The sequence below is a fragment of the Trichomycterus rosablanca genome, chromosome 14 (assembly GCF_030014385.1).
Source record: "Trichomycterus rosablanca isolate fTriRos1 chromosome 14, fTriRos1.hap1, whole genome shotgun sequence".
NCBI classification, from domain to species: domain Eukaryota; kingdom Metazoa; phylum Chordata; class Actinopteri; order Siluriformes; family Trichomycteridae; genus Trichomycterus; species Trichomycterus rosablanca.
In genome coordinates this window covers 5,519,682-5,539,979 of record NC_086001.1, presented here as the reverse complement: position 1 = coordinate 5,539,979, position 20,298 = coordinate 5,519,682, and the positions used below count along the sequence as shown (strand labels likewise).

General features: G+C 42.2%; 1 protein-coding gene across 3 annotated transcripts in view; it reads left to right on the top strand.

Moving 5' to 3' along the window:
• dlc1 (DLC1 Rho GTPase activating protein) overlaps positions 1–20,298 on the top strand; it is a 116,004-nt gene that overhangs the window by 83,755 nt on the left and 11,951 nt on the right. For 2 of the 3 annotated variants that reach the window (XM_063008988.1, XM_063008989.1), the window contains 4 exons: positions 10,551–10,622; positions 14,498–14,579; positions 17,148–17,211; positions 18,712–20,222. In XM_063008988.1, the coding sequence (XP_062865058.1) occupies positions 10,551–10,622; positions 14,498–14,579; positions 17,148–17,211; positions 18,712–20,222 (1,729 nt within the window). Of the gene's footprint in view, positions 1–2,232; positions 2,501–10,550; positions 10,623–14,497; positions 14,580–17,147; positions 17,212–18,711; positions 20,223–20,298 lie in introns of those variants that run through there. The other variant, XM_063008990.1, reaches the window with a different exon arrangement.

The window sequence follows — 20,298 nt, the reverse complement described above, 5'->3', positions numbered from 1 at the left end:
ATTTGTGGCCATTTCCTGTTATGAGGCTGAAAATATCAAAGTCAACACAACACACCAGTGTGTCCTCACTGACTTACACACACACACACACACACACACACACACACACACACAACGCAGAGTACCATGCATTAAGCACACCTGTGTAACACATCACTACACACACACAAGCCACCACATATCATGCACACCTGTGTAACGCTACAGACGTACACACACAATGCACAATAACACACATCAAACACTTTTGTGTAATGCACACACACATACACACACACGGCCTGTGGGCTAGGCAGTAAAAAGCAAAGCCCGAAGAAATGGATGGTATCGGATTAGGATTCAGATTGAGATTAGATAGAGGACACACAGGAGGGACGGTGAGCTAAATCTGAAGCTTCATGTTCAATTGTTGCTACATTATAACATAGTGCAAAAAGTCTTGAATCAATAACTACTGGCAGCAACTAGCACACTAAATATTCACTAAATATTCACACACAGTGTAAACAGCAAAAAACCTCTCACAGAGAGGGTAAATTATCAAGAAAAGAATTGACATGTTCATTACATGTAGCACTGACTGCTAAATGACTTCCATTACACAGAAAACAATAATCTAAGTTCTATTCTATTCTGAAATTCTATTCTTAAAGAATTCCTGGGTGTGTGTGTGTGTGTGGGGGTGTGGGGGGTGCATTTGTCAGTGTGCTCTCAGTGCCGATCCCAAGCCCGGTTAAAATAGGAGGGTTCTTTTAGGAAGGGCCAAATTTGCTGTGGCAACCCGTAACTATGGAAGCATATATACACCGATCAGGCATACCATTAAAATCACCTCCTTGTTTCAACACTCACTGTGCATTTTATCAGCTCCACTTACCATATAGAAGCACTTTTTAGTTCTACAATTACTGACTGTAGTCCATCTGTTTCTCTGCATGCTTTGTTAGCCTCCTTTCACCCTGTTCTTCAATGGTCAGGACCCCCACAGGACCACCACAGAGCAGGTATTATTTGGGTGGTGGATCATTCTCAGCACTGCAGTGACACTGACATGTTGGTGGTGTGTTAGTGTGTGTTGTTCTGGTATGAGTGAATCAGACACAGCAATGCTGCTGGAGTTTTTAAATACCGTGTCCACTCGTTGTCCACTCTATTAGACACTCCTACCTAGTTGGTCCACTTTGTAGATGTAAAGTCAGAGACGATCGCTCATCTGTTGCTGCTGTTTGAGTTGGTCATGTTTTAGACCTTCATCAGTGGTCACAGGATGCTGCCCACGGGGCGCTGTTAACTGGATATTTTTGGTTGGTGGACTATTCTCAGTCCAGCAGTGACAGTGAGGTGTTTAAAATTTTTTGTATTTGCACAATTTATTATTTAAACACAATTAAAAATAAAGAATAATAACTACCACTGCTGGAATTGATAACTTATGTATTTACTGATTTGTGTGAAACCTAATAAATACATATTTTTTGAGACACAAAATGTAGGAAAATAATAGTTGATCACGTGAGCATTTGTTGAGTGTATTTATTCATGCAGGTAATTTCTTTAAACTAGCCCACTTCTTCTGGGATCCAGGGTTCAAATCCCCACCGGTGCTATTGGCCGGTCGGGCGTCTACATACCGACTTGATTGGCTATGTCTGTGGATGGCCAAGTGATAGCCCTACCTGGGCTGTGTTACTGCATTGTGTCCAGTGATACCGTGTAAGCCTGACCCATCATGACTCATAAATACATCTATTTTAAGTAATTAAAGCTCGTGTTTGGAATGAATTAGACTGATTTTTTATGTGAATAGAAACTGCTTGATTATTCTGAATAAGGGGCTGCTTGGTGGGTAGCACTGTCGTCTCACAGCAAGACGGTCCATGGTTCGATTCCCATGTGGAGTTTGCATGTTCTCCCTGTGTGTCTGTTAAGGTGTGAATATGTGACTCTGTGTTTCTGTTTGCCTTGCGTTCATTGAGAGCTGGAATAGGCTCCAGCACCCCTGCGACCCTGATTAGAAACAAGCCGCTTAGAAAGTGAGTGAGAGAGCATTCTGAACAAATACACGTACCGATCTGCACGTTTCAGGTGTCTCAGATTTTTATCCAATCACAGCAGGGTCTGCGTTAGGGAGGGTAAGTTTTAACCAATCAGATTCAGCGTGGGCGTGTTTTCTGGAGAAGGAGGTGGGCAGAGGCGCACCACGGTTCATTCAGGATAATCTGGTCGGTGGAGGAACCGTGAGGAGTTCTGCACTGAGTCTGGGAAGTTTGCGGCTGTTCAGAGGAACTGGAGGTGCTCGGTTTGGGTTCTTGGTGGATTTTGGTACTGATGGATGTCTCGTTTAAACCGGGTCGGAATTGGGATCTTCGGAGAAAGTAAAACGGTTTTATTACATGAGTGAATCTGGGTTTTGGAGAGACTCAGCCGGGCTTCTGCAGGATGTTGGACTTATGTGTGAGATCTAAGTGTTAGACCTGAAGGAGCAGGATGATCCTCACTCGTGAGTTATTTATTTATTCAATTATTTATTGTTTATTTATTTAAGTTTAATTCTAGTCTGATTTCTTGAGCGTCTTTGGTGTGTTTGAGCTCATAGTAAGAACATGTTGGATAGTTTGATTAGGATTAGTTTGATTAGGTATTTTAAATTGAGAGTGCACTATTATTTCTTCTCTACTTTTTAAGTTTCTTTCTTTTTTCTTTTTATTCTGTAAGTTTTTTATTTGTTAAGTTTATTTATTTGATCTGATGGATGCGCCCTTGACTCGGTGCGCTCCGGTTTCCACATATTTATTATTTATTTATTAGGATTTTAACATCATGTTTTACACTTTGGTTACATTCATGACAGGACAGGTAGTTACTTATTACACAAGATTCATCAGTTCACAAGTTTAATGTCAAGCACAGTCATGGATAATTTTGTATCTCCACTTGCGCGTCTTTGGACTGTCGGAGTAAACCGGAGCACCCGGTAGGAAACCCACGCAGACACAGGGAGAACATGCAAACTCTACACAGAAAGGACCCAGACCGCCCCACATGGGGATCGAACCCAGGACCTTCTTGCTGTGAGGTGAAAGTGATACCACCTGTTTAGGCGTATATAATATAATTTATTTCCACAATCTGTTAAGTTCAGCAACTTTGTTCAATGAAGGGTGTCCAAACTTGACTGTATATAAAATGATGATGGTATTCATAAATTTTGCAGATTATTTTGTGTAGGATGGGTGTACAGTACTGCTTTTTGCATGACACCAATCCTGAGTTGCTTATGTAATAATTTTGTGTTGTGGATGGGACTGTTATTGATGCAGTACAGAGGGAATAGCCTGTGTAATTGAAATGACATTTGTGGTATGGATGGGATGTGTTATGTATATTCATGATGCATGTTTGTGCTATAAAACTTTGAGTTGTTATGTTACCATATATAGTGTACCTCTGCTTATATATGTACATACATTGGTCACTGAATACTGTACATACATACATGCACACGTCCATACATTTTCTATATATTTCTGTATATAGTCTTATAGTTATATATTTTTGTGTTTAATGTTCTTGTGCATTGTGCATCAGGCAGAACCAAATTCCTTGTGTGTATCCACAGACTTGGCCAATAAATCTGATTCTGATTTGTTGCACAGGATTTTGTGACATTACAATTTGATATTCAGTGTTTCAGACTACTTTGGATAATGGATGTGGCTTATTGATGTGATTGAGACATTGTTATGGCTGTGATGTTGATGTATAGATGTGACAATTTTGTGTTAGATATTTTTTATTCTGTGCTTTGGACTATATGTTATGGTCATGGCATTTTTGAGTTATGGATGGATCATTTTTCTGATCTAGGCATGGTAATTTTGTGTCATAAACATTGTGTTTTGGACATGACATTCTAATGGATATTGGATTGAATGGTGTTATGGATGGTAAACTCATAATGTGTGAAAATGTAAATCTGTCCAGAACTGATTTTTAAGGACTCCATATGGCCGTGGTGTGGATGAGGCAATGAGCATGTGAGTGAGTCCAGATGGAAAGGATCATAATTTCTAGGGTTTCACACATACTTACTCCATCCAGATGTTACTGGACGGTAATGGATTTATTTGATATGCTGTAAAACCACAGGTGTTGGAAGACCAAGACCATTTATCTTACAACTGTGGTTGTTTGGTCATCTAGTTATTTAATAGACAGTAGACATGCTGACATGTTTGGTTGTATGGTAATTGCAATATCTAGTAGTGGCCAGTTGTCAAGCTGTACAATAATAGCTAAATAATTAACCACTTTGAACATACACCAGTAAGTGAATTGGTGTCCTGTTTAACCCAGGTATTTTTTTGTACAGGCAATTTTGTTTAATCAGTGGATCCTGGTTCAGCCGTTTGACAAGTCCACCTCCCAAATGCCCCACCACCCATGACATAACATGAATGGCTGATAACACCACTGAGATAAAAACCCCTGTTTTTTAGCTTGTTTTAACACTGCTAACATACTAGAGCACCCTAAAAGAATGAGTGAATTAGAAAAACACATTATTGGTCATGCTTTTGGTTCTTGTCTAAAGATTTTGTTAGGAACCACATTCACAGAGTCTCTAGATTTAAACCTAGTGGGAAGTGTACAGCTGCTCTCCACTCACGCTGACACAATGTTGGCCTGCGATTGTGAGAACTTCCTCTAACAGGAAAAAGCCCAAAGAAGGGAGGGGAAAAAAGAGGTTGGATAATTTTAGAATCCAGCAAAAAGTCTCCCTTATGCTGAGATTTCAACTTCAGCCCAGTTTCTTACCAGCGAAAATCACAATAACTTTCTTTATGTTGATATATTTAATCTATTCATTTCTTTATTTAGCTCAGTACACTAACAGGCAAACACACTCTGACATGCTGGGTATTTACTCTGAACAAATCATGAACCATAAGTCGTGAACCATGGGTCGCTTCTCCTGGTTTGAAAAAATGCAAATGTTAAAGGTTGTTATTTGATGAATCATGGACATGAGCCAGGTAATTGTGGGCTAGACTGAAGAGTTAAGCTAAAGCTGGGTATGAAGATCTACTTTGTTTCTGCTAGTAAAAGGTCCTCAGCCCCACCAACCCCACACTGGGCAGGAAGAGTCGCTGTGTCTGCCCATCTGACTGCTTCCTTAAACCAGCCATGTATGAAGGATCTCAGTTTACCTGCATGGGCCGGCACATTGACCAGACAGGAGGACTCGCCGTGTCAAGAGGAGATACCCTGTCCAGCCTTTTCTCTCTTAGACATTGGCCTTTAAAACTTTGAGTCGCTGAGACTTGAACTCTAAAACTTAAGCTCGCAAAGCGTCTTTCAAAAAAAACTGCTCCATCCATCATCCTTAGTTTGTGATGTGGATCTGGAACCCGTCCCAGAACACTAGGGCAAGGGTGGAATAGGCACTGAAAAAGTGGTTTGTTTAGCTTTGTGGCATGACCTGCATTGTTAGTGAATAAGGCTATGACTGGTGTCTGTATAAATAAGGCTAGTTTGACTGCACAATGTGGACACAAACACATATTACGCTTTAAGGAAATTTGGTTTGGATGATCAAACTCAGACTTAATTTTTGGTATTTTTCGTTATATGACACTGTCCACAGTCAAGCAAGCTTTACCTGGACTCAAGCTTGGAGAATCCAGTCTAAGAAAGAAGGCTTTGTTTTAAACCTGGCAAGTTAAAGCTCAGTTAAAGTGTTTTGTTGGTCACATGGAACAAAAAGCACGAGCAGTGGTTTCTTTTTTTGCACTGCAAAGAAAAGACAGGTGATGTCTCATATTAGACTCAGAAAATTGCCCAAATCACCGGTCTGGAACAGGACTGGTGTATATTGTTAGCACAATTAGCTTAATAAATGTTCCTCGCTGTTTTGAATTAGTTTCCAGATGGGTTGCTAGTAAGAGACGGAGAGAGAGGGATGAGAAGCAACAGAGACGGAAGATGAGTGCTATTTTTAGCATAGTTAGCCTGGCAAAGATGCTTGTTTATTTATTGTTTTGAGAAAACAATATGCTAATAGTTTGCACAGTTAGCCCTATTAGCATTAGCTTCTTGAATGTTGATGAAGAAAAATGAAGAAGATGATTTTTAGTTGATTCTTGTTGCTTGAGCAGGCGAGGGTGCAAATCTCTAGCATATTTAGCTCAAATCTGCTGCTCTTAGCCTTCCATGATCGTAATAAGCTTTTATGTGGATTGTGAATAAGTGATCGAGGGGCAGGTGGGATTCGTTTTTATTTGTTAACAGTAGTTTTTTTTTTTGTTGAATCGAGTGTTCTCGGGTTTCCTGTGGAATTCGGCTCTTTGAACGTTTTTCCCTGAGGAACCGGCACGTGGAACATGTTCAGGATTCTCTTTCAGCATCTGTGAAGCATTGTTTACATCGTAGGTAAAGGGCTAATTCATTCTCTCTTTACTTCAAATGCATTAAATATAATTTAGCAGGTACAGTCCAAGTAAAACGTGAACATGTGCTTGTGAGGTTTGGAATTTCTGTAGCTTAGCAATTAAGGTACTGGACCTGTAATTGAAAGGTTGCTGGTTCAAGTCCCAGACACCATCAAGCTGACACTGTTGGTGGGATCGTTTTCTGTCACAGTTGCAAGTTGCTTTGGGAGAAAAAATCCTGCTTAATGCTGTAAATCTAAATGTAGTTGTGATGTACTGTGCCATCTGTGAAATATGGTGGAGGATGTTTAATTGCCTAGGACTGTTTTTGATGGTTTCTCCCACTTAGTGGGTAGCACTGTCTCCTCACAGCAAGAAGGTCCTGTGTTCGATCCCCAGCTGGAGTGGTCCGGGTCCTTTCTGTGTGGAGTTTGCATGTTCTCCCCGTGCCTGTGTGGGTTTCCTCCGGGAGCTCCGGTTTCCTCCCACAGCCCAAAAACATGCAGTCAGGTTAATTAGAGATGCAAAATTGTCCATGACTGTGTTTGACATTAAACTTTTGAACTGATGAATCTTAACTATAGTTCCTGTCATGAATGAAACCAAAAAGTGTAAAACATGACGTTAAAATCCTAATAAATAAATAATTAAGTAAGTTTCAGTGACACCATATAAGAAACTCTTACACAAGACAACACAACAACAGTTTCAACTACCATGCAGCCATAAAAATAGAAATACAAATATAAAATTGACCAAAATATAAAGGCAAGATAAAATAAACAGACAGAAACATACAAGGGATCTTCAGAAAGTTTCTGCACTTTTATATCTTGGTTATATTTGGAAGCAGTGAGGGTGTAGTAGGAGAAACCTTTTTGGACACTCCAAGAAGCTTTAAGGGGAAGAAGATTTTCATGTGATGATGATGTGAAAGCAGCGGTGCATCAGAGGCTACACGCTCAACCAAAAACATTTTTGCTGATGGCATTAAAACATTGGTACGATGCTGGAACACATGCGTGTGCTTGGGTGAAATGGTTTGTTCTGTGCAGAACTTATCCTACTCGCTGTTAGCCAGGCCTTACATCAGCGTCCGGCCTCAGTGAACCAGTGGAAAGTTTTTTCTCGAGGAATGGAGGCTCTTACAGCATTTAAGTGGAACCCAGATCAAAATGATCAACAGGCACGTTTTATGGAACAAGTGAACATGTCCACTACGAAAAACTGGTGCATGGTGTCTGTTTACGTGCTGGACCAAACACACTTGTGTGTGTGTGTGTGTGTGTGTGTGTGGAATATCTTGCTGTTTTTTATTGTTTGACCTTGAACAAACGAAGGTGTGGACATTTCAGTGACCATGGCGATAGTGCAGAGGGCTGTGCCAATTACCTTCCGATTGGACAGGAAAGGGAAGTGAGGTCACCTATTTTTTGGCAGGGGACAGGATGCAACACACACACACACACACACACACAGAGTAACATGTGGACCAAAATGTATTTGAGTGTGTATGTGTGTGGGTGCAAATGTATATGTTTCTTCTCACTTTGCAATCAGTGGTCATCCTGTCCAGAGACTTTTCCAGAGCCACAGAGACCCTGACCACTTGTGTGTGTGTGTGTACTTGTGCAGGAGTGTTTAAGTGTTAAAGTGAACGTGCCTGTGCTGGTGCGTATTTGAGTTGTCTTTGAGAATGTGAGTGAGAGTGTGTGTGTGAGTTTACACATGTAACTGTACAAGTGTGTGTGTGTGTGTGTGTGTGTGTAAATGAGTATGTTTCTTATCACTTTGCAATCAATGGTCATCCTATCCAGAGTCTAACCCTGCTATGCACTAGACCCTGGATAAAGAGAGACCCTGACCTCTTGTGTGTGTGTGTGTACTTGTGCAGGAGTGTTTGAGTGTTAAAGTGAACGTGCCTGTGCTGGTGGGTATTTGAGTTAGTGTGTGTTTGTGCACATGCATATGCAGGTGTGTGTGAAAGAAAGTGTGTATATGAGTTTAAGCATGTAACTGTACGTATGTGTGTGTGTGTGTGTGTGTGTGTGTGCGCGTACGTGCTTATAAAGGTGTGTGAGAGTGAGAGTGATTGATTGTAAGCTTTCAAAATATCACCTGAGTCAAAAATATACATACAGCAACTAAAGTGATTCATTCAGTGCCGATAATTGACTCCAGCTGGTAAAATCCAAACCATCATGTTACGCCGAGAGAAAAAGTGTTTGGATGATCAGATGTAATCTAGGAGCCACTGGACCTTGGGTGACCCTGTCCGTGGTCGAGCGAGCTTTAGATTGCTCTGAACTCAGAGGCTGTGAAGCGCGGATGGTTCAAGATTGTTGTTGATTGCATGGATTAAGAAAATCAGAGCGGAAGGTTGACTCTTGCATGGCAGCCTCTAAGCCCATGGCATTTTAAAGCTTGGTGTGTGTGTGTGTGTTTGTGTGTGTGTGTGTGTGTGTGTGTGTGTGTGTGTGTGTGTGTATTGCAGACCCCACTGGTGTGTCTGTCCTCACGTCTCTGTCTAGGCTTGTTTTTGGTATGTAAATGCCGTCTCTGGCTCTGTGTGTGTGTGTGTAGGCCTCTGTTATCTCATACCTCCTATGTTTTCTCTCTCTCTCTCTCACACACACACACACACATACATTTTTATTCAGCCGAGCAAATAGTCACGTATCGCCCCCAGCGCACCATCAGCTACCTTCACCCGCCCAGAGGACAAATCAAAATCGAGTCACTGATTGATGTTTGCATGTATAAAGCTTTGATTAAATTTTGGTCATTGAAACAGTTCAAGATCTAGTTTACACACAGCTAACGTCTCCTGGTACGACGCTCAGTGACAGTTCAGCCCAGCACTGAAACATCTTACTGTCTCGAACCATCACCATCTGAGCCGAAGCTCTCACTGTGAACACCGTTGGTCATTTGGCACCTGGTTCATAAAGGGGTCATTCTCAGAGGAGCGAGCATTGGCAGCACTGTCTGAAAACTAGCACCACTCTGAGATCTGGGAGAACGTGTTGGGGTTTGCATGAACGGATGTGTGTTGACGACTTCCGAGTGGTTTGCTGAGTAGGTTCATGTTCTCGTTACCTGAGAATAAGAGCTGTCAATCATAAGGTTCTTCATTTAAAAAAATTATAATATGATTACAAATGTATAGACTCTTATACACATCTTATATATTGCTGATTCAGTTGTGTGATGTTTGTTGAGTAGAATGTAAAAACAACCCAGCAGGTTGCTTTGCTTTTTCCAGTATATCAGACAAGTATCCACTATGATGCTTGTGCCCAGTATTAGAATGGGACTTCCTTTTCTTGTTTACTGGGATGCGTCCTTACATCTGCATATATCTACATTTAAACTAATAAATTTACAAAGAAACACACACAGAAACACAGATATGAAAGAGGTCAAAAGTTCACATATACTCATAAGGTACTTGTATTTAATGGAATCATTGGGATCTACTGTACCTACCTATTCATCCATCCATCCACACATCTATCTGTTCATTCATCTATCTATCAATCTGTCCACCCATCCATCCATCCATCCATCCATCCATTCTTCCATCCATCCATCCACCTACCTATTCATCCATCCATCCATCTGTCCATCAATTTATTCATCTGCCCATTCATCTGTCTATTTGTCCATCCATCCATTCATCCATATTTGGCCCGGTGTGTGTTCCAATAATTCAGTCACAAATATAATTAAAATCTCTCAAAATAGCCACAGAATACAAGAGTAAATAAACATTATAACTGACATTTATATTACATTTACAATGACCAGTGGAGACAATTTCCTAATTTACTGATCTAGTTTAACAGTAGACAGAGAGGAGACAGACCTCACACATCAGCAAACATCAGAAACATTCATCATGTGTGATTCAGCCTCTTAATTTCAGTCCTCTGTGGGGTTTGGTTCATTTTTAGTGACTGAGATATTTTTTCCAGCCGTAAAAAACATGAATAAGAACCCTCATAGGGTAAATAAATGACACAGACCTGGAATGACTGCTACTTTACTGTATATTTAATTTTTCCATTTACAGTCTGTGATTTTGCACTCACACCACTTTTATTTTACCTGTTTCAGAAATCGAGGCTAAGGAGGCGTGTACGTGGCTCCGTGCAGCTGGTTTCCCGCAGTACGCTCAGCTCTATGAAGGTACGAACCCCTTCTTGCTTTTATTTTTGAATTCCTGTCTCGTTATCAATAGCGGCCTGTGAGCGGGAACGGGGGAGTCTAAATGTGGGTCACTTTCTCAGCCAAATCGCTGTTCTATTTCCAAACGCAGAGGTGAATGAACATTGCTGTGTGTCCTGATGCACGTCAGCACCCTCAACCTCAACTAGCCCACGTTTATTAGCCAAGTAATATTCCACATGGAAATATTTTGGCTCATGCGCTGTATGTTTATAAGTATATAAGTAAGTGAGATTTTATTATGGAAGACATTTAAGTTGCAGAAAGCTAAACTCAATGCTGTATGGAGATAAGTGATATAAGATCAGTTTTAAATCTGCCACTTGATTGTTGTGTTCAGTTCATTTTTATTAGCCTCTTTATCCTGGTCAGGATCACGGTAGGTCCAGTTCCACCTAGAAACACTAGACACAAGGCAGGAAAACCCTGGACAGGGTGCTAATCCATTACAGGGCTTTGGTCACCTCTCTACAGACATATCCAATTATGTCTGTAGATTTCCGGTCGGCCGATAGTAGTAATGTAAAATATTTAACTAATCCAAAATTGGACTTCAGTATCATGTGCCTCTTAATCTGGGCATTGGAAACAAACTTGCACTTGCACCTTGATGCTGGAAAATGATCTATAATGCGTCTTTGTATGTAAAACCCTGAACGTGACAGGATTCAGCTTTGCATCTTTCACACATGCAGCTTTTACACTGGATTTGACTGGATTGCTTCCATTTGTGTCCTATTGGTATGGCCCTACTAAATTCACTGAAAAATTTGCTTTTCAAGAATCACAGATTTCACAGATTTTTAAAGAAAAGAGCCACATTTCACTGCAGTCATTAAATTTCACTCATAAATTGAATAACAGAATAAATAGAAGCTACAATACACAGCACAGCTACCTTAATAGTTGAATGTAAACCTAGAACATCCAGCGGTGGTGCGAGACTTCATGTTTTATGTGTCTCAAAGACGGAAATTCTTGTCCGTGTTTTGACACGCCCCCTTTGCGTTCACAGAATTGTTTGGGAGTTACCCGAGTCGTGTTTTTAGCTGCTTTATACTTTGACATCTTGGACATTTTGACTAACCAATTGCTAACTAAATTGCTGTAGGATTACCAGGACCACCACATGGTACAAATTAACCAGTAAACTTGAGGCACTTCAATGATGCGTGAATGAAAAATGTTAAATCGCTAAACACAAACCTTAAAGTTAGAATTTCACAGCAAATCGCAGCGATTTTTACGGCCATAAATTAGGTAGGGCCTTAAATATGTTTTAATAATTGTTGCTTATATTACATAAAGCTAAGTTTTTTAAATTCTTTATAAATAAAAATTGTCATATAATCATATACACGTGTACAGTACAATTAAGTAGATTTCGACATATCCCAGCTGTTGTTGGGATGCTGGGGTCAGAGCACAGGGCAGCCATTGTATGGCACCCCTGTAGCAGAGAGGGTTATGGGCCTTGCTCAATGGCCCAACAGTGGCTGCTTAGCAGAGCTGGGATTCGAACCTTTTGAGTAATACCCTAAAGCGCTACCCACTAATCTACCACTGTCCCTTCTGATTTAGTGATTTATGGGTAATTCACTAATAAATGGGTTCCTTATGGTAATGAATATCATTAACAATGAATATCATCATACAGACAAACGCCAGACATCTTTATTTTACTTTATATTAATTTTATTTTTAGCTTCAATGTAATTTTATGCATTTCATGCGGCTTCTGTTCACACACAGCCGGCTCCACCCGGGGTGGTGTACCAGGATTAAAATGAACATGTGAAAGGGGTTGTGGTCTCATTCCCCACCCCCCTTTTTTTACACCACATTCCTGAGATGGCTGCATTTTGGGAGCCATGTAAGCTATAGGAACACACACACACACACACACACACACACACACACACACAATGACTAAGGACAAAGCACGGTAATGAGGCAAGAAGTGTCGGACATGTGATAACACTAAACCTTCGACCTGCACCTTCCACGTTAACACACACACAGTTTGATCTTCGGATTCTTTACCATTATAACACCACACTTACAGTGTGTTTTTTTTTGTAAATGACGGTTTGCTGGGTCAAAAATATACATACAGCAACTTAGATGCTTCATTTTGGTGGCAAGTATTATTCTGTACCCCAAAAAACACGTCCACCATGAGTTCAAGCTGCTGGAACATGACTGTTGACCGTGTACCCTGTCAAACACACTTTGCATCTCCATGAACTAAAAGTCTGCATCCCATACCATCAGCAGCCTAAAATTCAGAGATTTGTTGCCCAACACACTGGTTAAGAAAGTGCAGTATCAGCCTCCAATCCCATGATGATGTAAAGTTCACAAAGAGACAACTGTTCCATGCAATTTGTACAGAGGTTCTTGGGAGCTGAGGCTACTCAGAAATAGCTCCAAGTGACCTTCCTGACTTGTGAAAATCTGAAGCTGCTGTAGATAAGCGAAAGTGGGGTGTGTGAGTAACGAAGACCTGTGCTGAGTGAATTATCATTAATTGTTGTGGTTTTGTTGCGAGTGTCTGCTAAGCCTCCGTTCCTAAAAAACACACAACAGCCTTTCAGTGGCTCCTTAAGTACCTATTGTCATTCCTGACTCCCCAGCCAGCCACCCAACACACACACACACACACACACACACACACACTGAGAAAGGTAGAGGAAGTACTTTTCAGGTGGCCAAACAAACGCAGCTGACACTAGTGTGTGTGTGTGTGTGTGTGTGTGTGTGTGTGTCTCCCTCTTGACTTTTTAATCCCTTTTTATGAAGGAAACTGATTGTTTTAAGGGTCAAACGTTTAAATTGGCTCCGATCAAGAACCACACTTGAAAGCGTCTTCAGCAAACATCATTCATTCATTTTACTATCTGTCTGTCTGTCTGTCTGTCTGTCTATCTATCTATCTATCTATCTGTCTATCTGTCTGTCTGTCTGTCTGTCTGTCTATTTATATGTATGTCTGTCTATGTATTTATCTGTCTGTCTATCTATCTATATTTTTGTCTGTCTGCCCTTCTGTCTATCTGTCTTTCTGTCTGTCTGTCTATCTATCTTTCTGTCTGTCTGTCTGCCTTTCTGTCTGTCTTTCTATCTGTTTGCCTGTCTATCTGTATGTCTGTGTGTCTTTCTGTCTGTCGATCGATAAGTACATCACAAACTCACTTTACACTTAAATAAGCCAATCCACCTATTGTCATATTTCAGGAGGGGTAAGTAAGGTGCTAGTCAGAAATCAGGACACCATGCAAGCTCCTAACAGACAGTAAACAAAGACAGGATCAAAAACCTTAGTCCTGAGGACCTGAGTGCTGTGCAACACCCACACTAACTGCTCCACCACCGTGCCACCTAACACTAGACACTAAGGCACTAGATACACGTGTACAGTACAATGAAATTCTATATTCCATGCATATTCCAGCTTGTTTGGAAGCTGGGGTCAGCCATTGTATGGCCCCTGGAGCAGAGAGGGTTAAGGGCCTTGCTTAAGGGCCCAACAGTGGCTGCCAACATGGTAGCGCCAGGATTAGAACCAAAGCTCTACTCACCAGGCTACCACTGTCTCTGATTTCTTTTGAAAACATTGTTAGTTTAGTTGTTGTTTAAATACTTTAAAAATTGTGTCTGAATATTTGTTTTGGTTTTAAGTAAAAGTATTGTTTTTATTTTTAATTTTTATATATTAACCCTGTTTTTTATTTTTTATTTTTATATATTAAATATTATTTTTATTTAAAACATATATATATATATATATATACACATATATATAACCCTGTAACCCTGTTTTTTTTTCACTTTAGATGGCCAGTTTCCAATGGAGATTTCCTCAGTCACCAGGGATCACGACTTCCTGGACCGAGATGCCATTGAAGCACTTTGCAGGTAAGATTAACACCCCGCCATAAACACCTATCAGCGCTTGTCAGATTCCGGAAATCCGTCACTTTTACTGCCGGCTCACCTGCAGCCGTTTATTGCGTGCTGCGTTTTGCAGATTTCTGGCACGGCAGTGAGGCAGGACGACAGATTAATGAGACCCGTCGAGCATTTCATTTCTCATACTTCTCATTTTACCAGCTCACTGCCTTCCGACGTTGGGTACGATCTGGTAGAAGGACAGACGGGGAGAAGAAAGTGAGACAGACAGGAGAGAGAGTCGGATTTCTAAGTGAGCGAGGGGTCAAGCTGAGCCCAGCTGGAGTGCTCAGACATCTGGAGGCCATTTCATGGTGCCAGCCCCTCAGAGCAGACACGCATATCTAAAAAGCTCAAACTGAAGGTCACGTGACCCTGCCCAGGTGGTGGATAGGATAAGCCGTGCATCTCTTTTGTGGCCGTGTCGCCGCCATTCTTAACGAGTTCCTACTTTTTTTTTTTTTTTTTTTACTCTCTTCCTCTTTTCTTTTTGACTTTCTGGTAATCTGGAGCTTATCCCTCAACAGCTTATTATCAGAGAATGCTGCTGCGCCAGGGGTTTAAGTGTCCTTTTTTTCCAGAGAAGATTCTGGATCAGATCCAAAGTCACCTAAAGACTTTGACTGGTTGAATGTTCATGTGTGATGTGTTTAAAGATGCCAATTAGGAACGGTGGACTGGCTAAAGAAACAAGAACTTTCTTTGGGCCAAGCAGTGCTTGACTTTGTCCTTCAGCTCATTCAAATCTCCATTTTCCCCTTCCAGTCTGGTCATATCCTGTTCCCATTCACATTTTTGGCATTTGGCAGATGCTTTTATCCAAAGCGACTTGCAGTTGTGACTGTATGAAATGCAAGCAATTGAGGATTAAAGCAACCTTCTGATTACTAGCCCTGTACCTTAACCACTGAGCCACCACTCCCATATTGAAGCTTCCTATTACACGTCCTCAGGGGCATGTGTGCGTTCAGTGGCCGAATCTTTTCACCAGCTAGAGGCGGAGTCAGATACTCAGAAAGCCATATGAAGTACAGAGTCACAAACTTTATATCCATAAATAAACCATCCCTCATAAAGGTGCCTTGACTGGACAGGAGAGGCCTTGATTGAAGCAGGAATAAGAAATCTCATCCACCTGAGGCCGGCCAGGTTGATAGCAAAGCTGAGATTCAAACTCTGGAGCAGTGGTTTGCTAGCCTGCTAGATAGTCCGAGCGCCCGTGCAATTTCACATTCAAATAATGAATGTAATTATACTAACTCAAGTTTTTGGTTTGTTTTTTTGTTGATATTGCAACAGTAATCAATAAAAACAGCAGTACCAGACGGTTACACTACCAGTTTTAGCTTCTTGACTGATCACCAACCATTTAATAATGCATTCATTACTGCTGAACCCAGCTGTTTATCCTGGCAAGGGGCTCTTGGGTCCGGAGCCTATGGTGGGCACAGTGCGAGAATACACACATTCCCTTGCTTATTAACACTTTATTTATAAAACCTTCGTCTTAACCTACCTCACATGTTATAAAGATAAGATTAAATAAGCAGATAGAAACATAATACCTATCTTGCCATAAAATGACACATACCTGTTAACCATGGCATTAAAATTAAAATATATAAATTATAAATAAATGCTGCACTAAGTCTACCTATTGGTACATTTTGGAAGGTGGGGGAATGAAAGTACCTGGTGGAACCCACACTGATTGTGGGACATGCAGAACTTGACAAAGCAAGTCATGGAAGTAAGAATAAACCTGGGTCACTGGAGCTGTGTGGTACCACTTCTACTTGCCGTACTATGGTGGTCAGGCCCATCATGTCTTCTGTTCTGTTTGATTAGGAGGTTTCTAAAATGTGTTATTTTAAATACACCGTGCTTTGATGCAATGACCTTCTGATCAGCGGTCAGCTGTACCAAATTTATGTTTATATTTACATTTTGGCATTTAGCAGACGCCTTTGTCCAAAGCGACTTACAGCAGTGTGACAGTATACAGTCTAAGGTGTTAAGGGCCTTGCTCAAGGGTCCAACAGCAGCAACCTGGCAGTGGTGAGGCTTGAACCAGCAACTTTCTAATTACTGCTCCAGTACCTTAACCACTAGCCTACAACTGCCTTAAAATTGATACAATTACAGCTCAAATGAAACTTTCTCTGAACTCTTGATCAGTTAGCTTCACTCGATAGGTCACTGAACGAGGATGGACCCTGTACTGGGGCTTTTTATTTTATAGTTTTATTTGTCATGTTTATGGTACTTTAGTAGAAGGATAGACACGAGGAAGACCCTAAGTGGTGCCAACATAAGGGCACCTCAGAGAGTACCTGCCACATTAACAGGAAAATCACTGTTATGGAAACGCTTAAGTTCTGCCCAGATGTCGAGGTATCAAAGGAGCAATTATTTAAATAGATTTTTGCACTGAAAATTTGTCGATCAGGATGAATTCTAGCCTCACTGTGGCTTAAGGATTTATATAAGGTCACCAGGTGCTTTCCTTATCCTAAATTTTTTCCTCTTTTGCAGGAGACTGAACACTCTCAACAAGTGTGCCATGATGAGACTCGAGATCACTCCTCAGAGAAAGAGGGTAATTCTCTTATTTCCTTTTCTTTATCTCTCTACCCACTTAACCTTGTTGCCTGTCATCTACTTTAATTAGAAGGAAAGTATTTCACCTCCTGGCAGCTCTCGTTTCCTGCAGGCTGAGTACGTCTGCTGAGGGCAAATGAAAGGCTTATTTCTTAACTCTTCAGTCTTTTTCTTAATTTTTCGTCACTGTTCACTTCCAAACAACCTTTCCGTACCATAAAGGGAAGAGGATGTCCTCTCCGCCCCACCATTGTGAGACACCAGTGTGTCGATTCATATGGTTACAGAATGTGTGTGTGGACACACACTCCTTAATCCGTGATTTTAAAACAGGTCTGTGTCAGGAATGCATCAACAAACAATCTGCCCATATAATCACGGCATGACTTATTATGGACGTGAACCTAAACACTCAGGGGCTTGAACAATAGCGACTTGTACTTGATGGGTATGTGGTATGTGTTTGTGTTTTATTATGACAGCAGATGACCCTCTTGGTGTCGTCCGGTGCCCGCAGTGTTAAGGAGAGGGGTCATGTGCAGACTTAGGGAAGTAATTGTGCCTCTTTTAAGGGCGGCCGGCTCCAGCAGTGTCAGGAATGCATTGATCTTCTGGCTTTTGGTCATTCCTGGGTCTTTTTCCTTTTATTTTATCTTAAAATGATTCTATAGTAACAAGCTGTGGTTGCGCCTTTACAAGAAGCAAAGCTAGGAAACACGTCAGGCAGCACAACTGAGTACATTTTTGCCTCCTTGCTCACCCTGATCAAAGGCTTCCCCTCAGGGTTGTAAAATAATGACCGTGGCGAGTTTTACTGACTTGTTTGCCACTGTTATTATCCACAGTGAGAGCGGCGCCTATCATAAGGATGGCTACTAAAGTAGGGGCTTCACTTCCATGAAGAGCACATTTTAACCAGTTCACTTCCAGTTTAAGAGTCATCTGACCTGTGCACCTTTTTAAATTGGTCTTGTGATGGTTAAACCCTGAAGATATGACATGGGTGTTGCAGAATTGACTGGAAAACTGCTTAAATCTGGTGCCTCACTGGGCTGTAAAGTCTTCAGTCTTCTGACATTGCTGAACTCTGATGGGGGAGGGAACCAGACCTTCACAGATGCCTGGCTGGAGGGTAACCCCACCAAACTCCACTCTAATCTCCACCGTTTTGTCCCTTAAGGAGGTAAGGGAGGGGGGTAGATTACCCAGATTAGAAAGAAGGAATGGTGGACATTTGACTCTTGTGACTTGGCGAAGTTCTCAGTCCTCAGTTGTCCTCAAATTGGCCCAACTTCTGGCTGACCAGTTGGGATTGAAAATCCTCAAATGGGCCCCTGGTTGACCCTTTGTTTATCCACTGGTCCTATTTTAAGACCATAGAAGTGTGGTATTAAAATGTAAAAAAAAATGGTAAAATTGGTCTCATCCCAAGTATGTAAATTAGTCATTTATTGTAATACATTTTTAATTATCATGACCCCTGCTTTGTTATTTTTAGAGCGAGGACTCCGATGAAGACGAGCCCTGTGCCATCAGTGGCCGTTGGACCTTCCAGCGGGACAGCAAGCGTTGGTCACGCCTAGACCAAATGGACCTGGATGTCTTCAGCCCTCCTGCAGGGGATGCTGTTTGCACGTCCCCCTTCCTCGGCTCTCAGGATCAGCGTCTGCCCGGAGGCGTCCTATTCCGGGAGCGAGTTGGCGTGAGTGCTGAGAGTGTGCTGACGGAGCTTAGCGAGCAGCCGGAGGTGGAATCATTGCACAGCACAGAGAGCGTTGGCCGTAGAGGATTGCGTAGCATAACCGTCCCATCCAGCCCTGCTACCACCAATTCTAACGTTCCTACAGCCTCTACTACACGTGCTAGCTCTGTTGCAAGCGTATGTTCTTCTGGGACTTCTGGCGCCAACGAAGATTCGCTTTCTGATGGGATTCCGTCGCCACTCGAACAAGGAAGCTTTACGTTTGATGCCAGGATCTTGGGGGGCAGTAAAAGCACACGGTCACGGGCCAAGAGCTTCTTAAAGCGCATGGAGAGCCTGCGACTGCGCAGTAGTAGCACCTCTTTGAAACGCAAAAAGAAGGGCGTGAGCACTGGCAGACTGGAGATTAGTGGCCCGGTGTTAAAGGAAGGCTTTGACGAGGACAAACTGCGACAGCTCAACTGTGTTGACATTGCGACACTGGAGCGCAGCAGGGACAACAACCGTAGTATTTCCTACTCTACTCAAACGAGCAGTGGAAGCACAGGCAGCAGCCAATCAGAGACAAGCAGCGGAAGTACTGTGAGCACTCCTAGTCCAGTCACGAGGGCACGCAGCCACAGCGCTGCCGCTGGCTCCATTAAACGTGTGGGAATGTACCTGGAAGGGTTTGACCCGTTCAGCCTCGTGCAGGAAAATGAAAACCCGCCGAACCTCAACTGTGGAAGAAGGGCGGAGCCGAGTATCACCTCTGAGAACAACCGGCGAAACCGTAAAAGGACGGATGAGAGGAAGGTGGAAGATAAGAAAATCGAGGAGGAAGGTGGGGTGATATACTTCTACCTTCCTGATGGTCACAAGCCGGGAACCTTTCCTAAATTGCTCGCCGATGGTGGTCCCATAAACCATCGCCAAGGTTCCTCCGCGTCTCTGGACAGTCGGTTGAGCTTTTACGACAACGTACCCTTCTCTGAAGAGTTAGACGAAAACGAGGAACCAGCAGGGAACGACGACCCGAAGATCAAGAATGTCCTAGAGAGAGTTACCGGCCTACAGCAACTGGTCAGCGCATGGACGGAATCGGCCCCCGGCGAGGACGAAGAGGATGAAGAGGAAGGAGACTCGGACTCGGCTTTGGATTCTGCCTCTCCTTGTCCTTCGTCGCCACTGCAGAACCGATTGATGGAAACGGAGAATGGGAGCGACCAGGAGAGCACGGGGAACCCTCTAGGGGAGCAGGATGATGCTGTGAGCGCCAGAGAGAGGCGAGACTCCGGCGTGGGAGCGTCGCTTACACGTACCTGCAGGTTAGACATTTACTTACGGTATTTATGAGCTTCTAATCAATAGAACTTTCTCTGAACGCTTGATTGGTAAGCTTCA